General features: G+C 38.1%; 1 protein-coding gene across 6 annotated transcripts in view; it reads right to left on the bottom strand.

Moving 5' to 3' along the window:
- Positions 1-12,210, bottom strand: part of TRDN (triadin) — a 232,158-nt gene that overhangs the window by 65,957 nt on the left and 153,991 nt on the right. For 5 of the 6 annotated variants that reach the window (XM_082307272.1, XM_082307270.1, XM_082307274.1 and 2 more), the window contains 4 exons: positions 8,883-8,930; positions 5,891-5,914; positions 2,957-3,007; positions 2,400-2,450 (listed from right to left, as the gene is read on the bottom strand). In XM_082307272.1, the coding sequence (XP_082163398.1) occupies positions 2,400-2,450; positions 2,957-3,007; positions 5,891-5,914; positions 8,883-8,930 (174 nt within the window). The remainder of the gene's footprint in view (positions 1-2,399; positions 2,451-2,956; positions 3,008-5,890; positions 5,915-8,882; positions 8,931-12,210) is intronic. The other variant, XM_082307271.1, reaches the window with a different exon arrangement.

Here is a 12,210-nt window from a genome sequence, read left to right as displayed (position 1 = left end):
AATGTTCCTTTATTTGATTTTACATGAAGAGTAACAAACTCCCAAGATACATAATTAGCATGTGTATGCAGTCTTAAAAATCCTTACTTCTCTGTGTCCTTCAATATATTTTTATTTTCCAGGAACATCCACTTTAAGAAACAGATTGTAAGACACCAAGTTGCAAAGAGTGAAAAGAAGACCCCAGTAACTTAGTCAGCCTTTACACAGGCTCACTGAGGAGGCTTGAAGAGGTGATTGAGAGGGGAAAGAGTGGCATGCAAATAAGGCTTTGATTAATTTATGAGCTACAGCTTGTGCAAATGTGGTGACTAAAATGGGGGATTTATAGTGTTAAATATATGTTTATGTCGCAGAGTAATCCAGAATGCAATAGGGAAAACACATAGCCCAGAAAGGTGCCAAGATTTCTAAGGGTTTCTCCCACGCAGCTTTGTAAGTTCTTCCTATAGAGTCTTTTCTGCCAATATATTTTGAACTGAGCTATTCAGCTTGCTAATCAGCAACCACATTTTTAGACACAGACACTGAACTGTGCAAGTTTGATGTCTATTATGGGAAACAGCGATGGCTGCATCAGCAAGTGCTCTCAGGATTTGAGGGGCCAGGCTCGGCTGGGCTGGACATCAATGTTGCTGCAGGGGCTCAGGAGCCTGCGGTGCGTTTACAGTTGTATTCAGCATCGAGTAATAGGTTGAGGTCTTGCTGTTAGCAGCAGTAATGCATCAGGCCTACATGACTGTATTACACAGGGTAAAGAAAGTGGTGTGAAGCTCTAGTTGGTAACACTGTGAGTAATATGTTGGAATTTTTACAGAGATTTTTTTGCCTTGTTTTCCTAAAATGTAGGAAACCTGATATAACATGGCCTGCACTTGATGTTTAAAATAAATTCCTGCCTACTTCTTTCTGAAGGCCACGTGGAGAAGATCTAACCTCCTCTGTCATGTTAGAAGGACCTGTTAATAACAGTGGTTGAAGTCGCCGACCTATTGAGCATGAGCCCAGGAGATTAAAAGCAGCACTGTGGGAGCACTCAGTGAAGGACACGCTCTAGAAGCTTGTTCAGGGCTGGCAACCCCCTTTCCATTGGTTCTAAAGAACTTCTTGCCAAAGAGGAAAAATATTTTGTGTCTGTCTTTCTTTTTCTCCCCCGCCCCACCACAGTAATCCTTTGAAAGGACCAGAAGGCTGAGCATACCTGCTCCATGCAGAGGAAGAGGGGGCAGCGCTGTTACTCAAGTGCCACTTCTAATTTTTCAGCACAACCCCATCAGGGAAGAACAGATTATAGGCACTCTGTGGAGAGGGCCATGGGACTCCAGGAGAGTTTGGATATACAGTTCTAGGCCAGATAGCTAAGCTCATGTAAATGGAGCATGTGTACATTAGAAGTAGAATACACATAGAAGAACAATACATGAACCACAGAATTTGCAGATTCTTACAATTTAACTTTAATTTGTGTATAAAGAAGTGATTAATTAGTGATTGTCCAATTAAACAAGAGTGAGTGAATGAACACATTTTCCATGATTTTGAAAATATGTTTCGCAATAAGCTTATTCCTCCTTTTGTTTTAGACTTTTTTCATCTTTCCATAGTGCTTGAACTAAACTCTTCATTCAGTTCTTAACATATAATGACTATAATTTAGAATAATATTAATATGTCTATCTATATGGTAGATCTTTTTATCCTGAAGAACCTAAAGAACATGTCAAATACGACTTATCCGTAAATCACTTCTCCTTTCAAATACAGCTATCTCTAGAAAGGAGGGAAACAATAAGATGGGTAAAAAGCACCAGGCAAAATAATGGATGAAAAGAAATTCATCTGAGCTAACCGTCTACTCTGATCAAATTAAAAAAGACATGGGAACTGTTTGATAAAAAACAAGGAATAAAAGAAAGATTCAGACTAACATTCATGTTGCAGGTGGTTGACTGGACGAAGCTATGAGTTTTTAACTGTAGCTTCTACAGAGCCCAGAAAGCCCATTACCCACTCATATGCTCATAAACTTTACCTTATTCCTATTATGTGCACAGATTTATGAAAGCATTCAGGTCAGACTTTAACTGGCTCCTGTTAAATACTTTGCATTATTCAGAAGAGAAAGTTCTTAGGAAAGTTCTTAACTATTACTCAGAGTGGTTTTGTGATATTTATTTAATTTTGAGACTTCTGAATGTTAATTGGCTCTCTATATTCTATTTATGTCTTTTTTTCCCCTTTTTTCATGCTATAAATCCTGTAGAATATTTTAACCAATTAAATATTGATTGGTTAAGATTTATAATGGGAAAGATTTATAATGATTATTTTAAAATTAATATCTACATTCTACTTTGTGTGGTTTTGAACAAGTTTTATATTCTATTGTGTAGTCTTACCTTTATCTTTTAAAGCTGTAGAATTCTTTCCTTCTTTTTCTTTAGCATGTTCTGTAAAAAAAAAAATTATTAATCTTCAAGCTAGAGTGATAAAAGGTTAACATCTAATACCTCTGGGATAATGATTGATTGAATAATTGGTGGTTTCTAACTGAGCCATGATACCAATTAAATGTATAGTACAAACCTGTTTTTCATCAGTTTTAGCATGCTCACAAAGTGAAATCATGAACTTTTCTTAAGTGTGATGAAAGAACAAAGACCATTCAAAATTTGTTTCACTTTGCAGCTTGTAATAGCAAACATTAACAAGTGTTCCTAAATTCTGAGTTTGGACTTTGAAGTTTTCGTAGAGATGCTTCATATTACCAAGGCTCTACTTGCACTTCTGATCCAGGTAGTGCCAATTAAGTTTTATCATAAATTTACTGAAATAGTATTATGCTCATAACTTCCTAACTAAACTATACTGTAAAAACAGGCCAATGCGTTGCAAGATTTTTTTCTTGATGCACATAGATCTTAGGGTTTTATACAGTTTTGTCCTGCTGTGTTACCTTTATCTTTTGCAGCAGCTGGAGATTTCAGTTCTTTCCCTTTTCCAGGATCTGTAAATGAAGTATTCACACTGATAAAGTGACAGTCAGAAGCCATAACTGAGTGAAACTATGAGATTTAATCATAAGAGAGAATGATGCATCTAGATCATATGAGACACTATAACTGTATATTGGAAGAAATAGCGAAAAACTGAGTGATAGAAGAGTTGTATGCAATTCACCTGTTTCCATTCAGAGTTCAGTCCACAAAATGTGTTTTATTCATTTAACTATGAAACCTATAAAATTTGCAAGCTTCAACTTAATATGTGATAAGGACAGAAAGGACAAAATGGACCCTTTGCCAATTTTGACTCATCAGAGCTGGCTGTGGCCTACTTCCCGCATCTGCAATTGTCTATTCTTGCTGAGCAAATCCAAGAGTCTCCTTATTGAAACTATTATTTTGTAAGGGTCAGATGTGTATCAAATTGAGAAAGAAACACAATAGGGTCAAATAGGAGGATGAAGAGTTCTTTTTATCCTGCCTACAGACAAGTAGTGAAGACAGCTAGGCCACACCATCCTTTTATGGCTACTGTACGAGGAACGGCAGTCCCCTGTAAAAGGCATAGAAAATAATTTGAACCAGAGAGAAAACAAGCATTCTGTTTCAGACAAAATGTGAGATCATTATTCTAGGCTGATGAAACCAAGGTCTCCAAAGCTTTTCCCTCCAAAATTAAAAAGACAAAAGAGACTGTCCCAAAACAGGCTAGTCAGAAGGAACAGAGACTTGGATTTTGAATTCTTGTGTGTTAAGTAAGTGTTTTAACCATCTGACTACTGGTTACACTGATTTATACATGTTATCTGAGAAACACTAATTAATAGGTATTTTCTGGAAAAAAAAAATACAATATGTTCTCCATCAGGTATGAAGCAAAAAATTCTTTCTATTGAGCAACTCGGCAGCAATTCAGTGACAGAAGATCTTAAAGAACTCTGTTAGAAGACCCTTTTGGTTTCTACACATAAGATAAGAGGTCAAGACTCCTAATGAGGAGGAGGTTGTGTTTAGCAGATAGATATGAAACTTGCCATAGCTACAGTTGGTAGCTGGAGTGATAATTGTTTACTGTCTTAAGCACACACAATTCACAAATTGTCATTTTTGTTATAATGGAATGTGTCCAATAGTAATTTATCATGGTATCAAGAAAGCTTCTTGTTTACAATTTAGTATTCGGCTCTGTATAAGACAAACTGAGTTCATGGGGAACCTGAACTGAAGGAATCCAGAAATAATAAATTTTTATTTATGGTAGACGTAACCATCAAGTGGAGAAACTTAATTTACTCTTGATGTTGAAACTCACGTTGGGGCTCACGTCAAGGGATAAATGTTTCATTATTTTTCTCCTTCTAAGCTGTGCTTCTAAAAAGGCAATATTTCCAGAAAATATAATTTTTAAAGGAGAAGACTTGGGAAAGGAATTTTTTGAATGAGGTCAAAAGTGTCGTTTCATTGTAATAAAGCTGTCTCTTTCCATCCTCACTACATCCCAGACATCTGCTTCAGAAGCTACACCTGCTCTCCTGCTCCTACCTTCAGGTTTTGTACTCACCAGTTTATGATTCAGTCACTAATTTTCGAAGTGAGAAAACAAACAATTTACTGCAGATGTCTGTGAAGCGTATACAGTGGAATTAAGTATCTCTGATAGTCCTAATAAAAAGTCAACAGCAATTTTTAAATATTAAGTTAATGACAGAAATCTGTGCTAATACAAATAAAACTCAGTGAGAAGGCTGAAAAACTTGTCCTTCTGTGCTCATGAGTTCTGAAAAATTCCCAAGAGACATTCCATGTTTGGTGCAATGGTCTCTACAAAAAAAAGAGAGTGGAAAACACAGACCTGTCTTTTTTTTCTTTTTTTCTTTTTCTGGGGATTCACAATTCAAATAAAGATTTTTGTGATTAATACAAGAATACAAGCAACACAGCTAAGCACTACACTATTATGGCTTTACCAAAATAAATCATTTCATGCACAATATAAACCCCTTACTTTCAGGACCTTGCCTGTAAGAATTTAAAATTGTGACGCACCTCCATTACTAAGAACACAGTTACCCAAACTGTTGCAGAAGACATTACCTCAGTGATGCATTTTGAAAAAAGAAAAAACATTAAACGATTCTGAACTGAAAGCTTAAGTCATTACTTGACAAAACTGACTTCAAGTAAACTCCCTTTGTTTTATCCCCAAACAAGGAAACCTTTGGGAAGGTGCTTCAGAGCCAGTTGTCATCTCCAGGAGGAAAAATAGCTTTTAGGGTGGTGTGGCATAGGACACAGATACTGCTGAAGAATTTAAAAGAATGACCCAAAACTGACCTGGAAATGCGAAATTAAAGTGTAAGCAAACACCAGCCATATTCCATAGGACTGAACTTACTGAGGTCTGTTAGACAGTCTGCCATAACTTGGCAAATTGACAACCTGTAGCACAAATCCCATTACAAGATTGCCTTGTGTTACTTGCTCTGTATTGATTTGCAGTATTAAGCTCATATTGGCATCAGAATACATAGCTGAGACCCGTAGTAAGCCTAGTAGGTGTGGAAAGAAGAATTTTTTGTGTAAAATGATAAATATAAACTTTATGAATAGGCTTTTTGTGCTGACATTGCACAAGTCTCTTCCTTTTGTCAAGGAAGAATATACAGTACTGGGATGAAAGTTCTTTGGCTTAAACAGACTAGAATTTCTCAACATATCCATTATTACTATTATCAGCTTTGTTGTATCAGTTCTAGTCTGTCGAATCAACCATAATCTACAATTGAGTAGCAGCAGGAGCTTTTATACTTTTTTTTTCCTCATTTATAGATCTGACAGTGCTTTATCAGTTATAGGTAGAAACAATAAGTAAAACAATAGCTTACTTCCTTGTTTCATCTTTGGTTTATCTGAGGAAAGAGAAGAGAAGGGAAGCGAAAGTGAAAAGAAAAGGAAATATTAGAATATATGTTCACATAGGAAATTATTTTTAATACAATCAGTTAATGAAAATTTATTTAAATATATGTTGTCCCTAAGAGCTTAAATATATCTTGAAAGCGGTTTCCACTCCATTGTTTCTTGACAGCGTGTGCGAAAAAAGTTCCGGTTTCCCACCAAGTACCTTGCAAACATGCAACCAGATCATAAAAAAATACAGTCTCATATGACCTGCTTTAACTGATGGTAATTAACTCCTTTGTTAGTACTATTGGATATCACAAGAAAAATCCTTGCCTTTTCCTCATTTCTTTTAAGTATTAATTCTCAGTTACCTCAATAACAGCCAGTAACTCCTTGGCAACCATCTGACACTTGCTCATGTCATGTTTCAGACAAATAGGGCAAAGAGGGACAAAGCACTGTCTTTTTCCAGACACTTCTGGCAGTTCTCTGCCTTTTTGCTCTCCTTTTAACCACTGAAAATGTTAGAGCAACTTTGCTTTGCTACTAATAAAAGATTAGCGAACTGAAATGTTGTTACAACCTTTTAGTCCATTTCCAGACTGTAGGGATTTGAGGTCAAAGCTGCTATAGCATGGTTGATCCCTAAAACCTTCAGGTCTGAAACAATGAAGCTCTGTCCTGACTGCTAAACAAATAGAGCTGCCAACACTCAAAATTTTTCTGCAAGTCTCCTTATAGTTAGTGTTTTTCTTAAATCACAAATCTTAGTTTTGACCAGGTCAGTCTGTCTACTTTTTGACATGTATCCTGGTGTACAATAACTAGCAGAGCAAATTATTTCATTTCTTAGTCTAAAAGGCTCAAAAATCCCTTTCTGTTTAAAAACTATTTCCTGGTGCATTCATACTTTCCTGATTAAGAGAGTCCTCACTTTTCCTCAGAGCTTCCAGATACCTGGGATCAGTGAATCAGGGACAGTTTTCTCTTCACTGAAAGCATATCTCAGAGCTGCTTCCATCATCTTATTTTTTTATGCTTCAATTAGACTTCTAAGTACATGCTAATATTCAAAAAACTTCCTGAAAGTTTTGTTGGTTCATTTGTCTTTGAGTGAGCAATGTGTTGGCAGTAGCTCTGTACATATAGGGTGCAGAAAGGAGAAGCAGAGGCAACTGCTGTCTGAAAGTGTTTATGTTCATTTCTGTGCAGCAGAGGAACCGAGCTGCTGCCAGTGCTTGGAAGAATCTGCAGAAATAGTTGCGATAGACATTACACGTTACTCTTATTCCTCTGACTTGCAGAAACTAGATAGCTGCTGGCATGGGGAGACAGTTTGCTGTCTCCTGCTGCTGCTGCTGACTGCTGTCATGGGAAATAGTTTGTCCCTCATTTGAGCTCCCTGGGGATCACAACCAATGGTTTAGAAATCCCTGCTCAATGTCAACCATGGGAAACTATGGTTTGTACTGCTCAGTCTGTGCTCTTTATGGCACAGTTGAAGTATTTTGCAGATAAAGTTCCATCTAATGGTGACACATTGTAGAAGGGACAATCTTACACCAAACACCACCTCATTGCTGCATGAGATAGCCAAACAGAGGGGAAGCAGTGCAGATGGCTGGGGAAGCACTTGTATAGCAATGGAAAATAGTATGGAGATACCCAGACTAACAATGACTGAAATCTAGGCCAAGGCCCACCTAATTATAACATTTTCCATGACAACTAACAAGCAGCTGACAGCTGCTGCGGGGTGCCTGCGCTGGCTTGAGTAACGCTGAGTAAAGCTGAAGCTGAGAAACTGGAGAAAAGAAAGGGATAATAGCTCAACTGACCAAAGCTACATTAGTAAATATGTCTTATACCTTATTCTAAAGGTTACTGGCAAGTTTGGAAAAACTCTAATATGGTAAGACTGAAAATGCCAAGTTCATCATCAGGGCTCTAATTGCCAATTTGAGCATAAGTAAATACAAAAATCACCTTGGTAGACAGTTAGTAACAAAGGACAATAGATTAGGATGCGTATGATATAAAGGAAGCCAGGGCCAATAACGTTTGGGTATTTACACCAGTATTTTACTACTTCGATCCTTACCACACTAACCTAAAAAAGCACGGATTGCTTTTAACAAGTGTACAAGAAGCAAGTATGCATGACATAATGCTGAAAGTAACAATAATAATAAATATAAGTGTATATAATGGGAAAAGGCACATCTTTATCTAGATGCTTTAAAGGCTCCAATCCTTTTCTTATGTTCACCATCATCACTCAGTGGCTTGAGTTTTGCTTTAGCCTGAGTGTAGACTGTCCCTTGGTGTTCCTGCTCTGGTTGCCTTGGGAAACTGCATGTAGACTTTGTGACCTTCTGAACTACGAGCCATCAACACATGGTTCCTGCATCTTTTGGTGCTCCCACTCCCAGACATTCCTATTCAGGCCTCATCCGTACCAATCCTAAGCTTTTTGCTACAAACCTCTACAAGTTGTGGTCTCAAAAGCTTTCTCTACCGTGGACCTTCATGGCTCTTCATGGGGTTAATGTTTCATTTGGGATAAGAAATGCAGCTCAGCTGCCTTTAGGGGGCCTCTGCCCCTTTACCTCATTGCAAGTCACTCTCTAAGACGGAATAGTAAAGGCTGATCCCTGCCCAGGCTACAGGGGCAGGAAGCCTCTCGCAGGATCTGTGGGACACGAAGTCCCAGCACAGGACCTTTAAGCTGAAGCGGGCAGTCTGTTCACCTGAAGCTTTTGTGAGGGTTACAGTTTTGTGGACGTGGGTCAAAGGCAGTTTCCTGGTGGAAATTCTCTGTTGCTCTGATAAACACAGCAGAGCCCTGGCAAATACTAGCAGAGCAATGGATTTAAAGGTTGCTGTCCCTCAGCTGTCTGAATCTGAGGTTTTTGTTTCTGTGTCATTGTCTTTTAAGAGAAATAATGCCAACATGCTTTGTTTTCTTTTTACCTTTCTCTGCTGCCTTTGTTGCTTTTTCTTCCTTCTTTTCAGGTACTGCTGCAAAACAAAGATAAGGTTTAAGTAAGATTCCTAGTCAGAAGTGTTGCTCCAACAGACAAAGCTTTTCTTAAATGCTTACAGATTACTTTGAGGCAAATGATTTCAAAGATTTGCAACCATGAGATACCTTTTCCCCCCTGATATATGACTACGTAATAAGTATTTTTTACCTATCTTAAAAAGAAAAGAGGAAAAGCAAACAGGGAACTTCTTTCTTTCAGAAAATAAATAGCAGCATTGTCTTCTAGATCTCAGGTGCAACAGAGGCTAAACTGCAGTGCATATCACATAATGGAGGAGAGAGGAAAGCAAGCAGGTCTCTAATTTGCCAGCCATGTGAGGGTTCCCCACATGAGTGTGGTTTTCTGTTTGCACCAGCAGAAATGTCCACTCTGCATCCCTGACACAGCAAAATAGTTCCACATAGCCTCAGTTTTAAGTGTGTAGTTAGTCTCAGTGAGGATAGTAGGCCACAGTCAGACTGTGTATTACAGACATCTAACTTAGTCCTTGTAAATACTGAGATTTCTGGTGCAAGAGAGAAGAGTGAACCAAACCACTTGTGCAGCAGGGCTGCTAGACCTTTACTGATGCCAGAGGAAGCAACTGTAACCGCCCAGGTCAGGATGTCTGGACATATCCAACCGATTATTTGCTAGCTTTAGCTTGCACAGTTCCTAAATTGATTTGCACAGCTTGAGAGACAAGGGACGGAGACGACTTGTTCATGGCTCCACACTAAGGATTAAATGATCTAAGGTGAGGAGGTGCAGGAAGGACTCCCTTCAGCCTTTGCTCTCTTAGTAAACTTACATAAATATGGGTATCTTTTAAAGTTTCTGACAAGTTGCATGGCAGGTTTGGCAATGTACAAGATTTCCTGCAGATTACTGAATATATTTAGGACAACATATCTATTTTCTCATTCAATTGCATTATTCAGACTTAAGTCTTGCAAATATGTAAACATATTTGTTTAGCTGTAAATGGTACTGCCAACACTTCACTTTTGCAAAACCAAGCTTTTGTAGCAATAATTTATAACTATTATGCTGAATGAGAAGCATTGCTTTCATTTAAAATGGTATCCTCTTACAGAGTTTGAGACAAAAAATGTGGCATTAAGAAAATAAGCTTTGCTGTCATTGTCTTGTTTAAAAGTAGTGCAAAGAATAAACAATCATCGGCATAAATGGCAGGATGTAAATTGGATAGTGAAAATTAATTTACATCAAATGACTGATAAGTATAGAAATGTCTTTGCAGCTACAGAGTTATCAGCACATAACATCCTCCTCAGTTATTTCAACCTGTCAAGCACAGAAATATTTTCAACACAATGTGTTATTACAGCAAATCACAGTTGTAAATTAAGAGCTTGGCTTTTAGAGCCAAGGTCAATACTGAGGGTCATGTTCTGTTATCATTATTTATAGTGAGAAATTCAGGGAATTCAAAAGACCTATGAAGCACCTCCATGTGTACTCGCTGCTCTTGGAAGGATATCCTGGTCATCCTGCTGGGGCTGGGCTTACAGCCCAGGCAGCAGGGAAGCCTTCTGAAGCTGCTGGGCATGATGGCCCAAGCAGACCAGCTCAGTTAGTAGGTTATGGCCTGTCGGCAATGTCTGCAAGTGAGCTGGAGGACAAAAGAATGATCTTCTGTTCCTAGCAGGAAACCTTTCCTGAGATTCAGTGAAATGTCAGGTACAGACAGATGAACTGCTTCAAGTTGAGTGAGATGGACCAACTCACACACATCAGTCACTCCCTTGCCACTTGCCCTTGTTTGTCCCAGGATGCTGTGGGGTGAGTGAGTGTTTGTGAAATATTGCACCTTTGCACCTCAGTTACTTCAGGTAACTTATTTTATTGAAGATAATCTTCAGTTTGCCTGAAAATCAAGTCTAGGCTAAAAGGATGACTGACTGGATCCACAGAAAAAAAAAAATGTGAGTACTCTGTTTCTATCCAAGTACCTAACTTTGGTGCTACTGGACATAGAGAAAGCCAAAGAGGAGCAAAGTCTTTTCATATTTATTGTGGATCTCTGCTATTAACATCCATGTTACTTAGGCCCAGATCAGAAGGGCTACTTAAATCAGCAATAAACTAGACACTTACATGCCTAGATGAATCTGGGCATTGAACCCTGCCACTGAGCAAATCAATATCACAGTGCTTCTAAAAATCTTGCTGACGTGGTAACATCCTAAAGAATAAGCTTATTTTAATATGGAAAAAAAGATATGAAAAGGGGCACCAGAAATCAGTCCCGTATGCTTTCCAAAATGTATTTTTAGCATCTAAAGCTGAAAAAGCAGCTATGATAAGAGTAAAATGAATTATTGAGAACTGTTGTTTTCTCCAAAGCATGTTTATCCTTTTTAGCTAAAACTAAAGCAATTTCAGTTTGTCCAATTTCTGAAAACCAGAATACTGATGGAATGAAAAACAAAAGTATTTTCTGGATACTGAACTGCAGGCTAGAAGAGCAATACAGCTTTCTGAGAAGCTCAGGTATTTAGAGTCATCAAATTCATGTGGCAGTGGTAGACCACAAGTGTAGTTTTGATGGAGGAACCAGTCATCCTTGAGAAGCATTGAGGCTGCTATTTAAAAATAAAAAACTAGCACTATTAATTGTATTCTGGCTATCAATGTGTTCAGTAACGCCACAAAGCTTCTGTGAGTAAGTGTTTGTAAAGAAGAACTTGCTGAGACAGATCAGAGCTTTAGTAACTTTTGGCAACTGCCAAGTAGCATCATCTGGACATGGCAGAGTAGTAGCTGGAAGGACAAACAGGACATTGTATTATTCCCTTTGATTTTTGAGAAGGGAGATGTGAGTTATTTTGGTAATGCTGAGAGGTCTTTTATCATCAAGGTAATAGGTGTCACTTTAACAGTCTGTATACATAGAAAGCCTGCGCACATAGTGTCAGTGTTTGGAATAAGACTCCAAAGAAGGTTTTGTTTTGCTTCTATTAGAACAGGGACAAGTTTTATGAGTAGTTTAAGATTTCATCCCTTCCACTGAGCATTCTCAAAGTTCTTGCCACTTCTGAGTGGCAGCCTGAAAGGTGATCTCTTCGTAAAAAATGGTCCCATTGCAGGTGTTCGCGATTTGAAAAGCGGATCCTTTAGCCATATGACTTAAGTAACATGGATGTATTATAATGTATTATAATGTATTATAATTTTCTCCTCAGCAGAAGAACATCAGGTGTTAAAAAAAAACCCAACAACAACACCCGCCCCCCAAAAAAACAAATTAA

The sequence above is a fragment of the Platalea leucorodia genome, assembly GCF_965183815.1.
Source record: "Platalea leucorodia genome assembly, chromosome: 3".
NCBI classification, from domain to species: Eukaryota; Metazoa; Chordata; class Aves; order Pelecaniformes; family Threskiornithidae; genus Platalea; species Platalea leucorodia.
The sequence above is the reverse complement of the archived record's forward strand: the minus strand, read 5'-3'. Positions and strand labels throughout refer to the sequence as shown.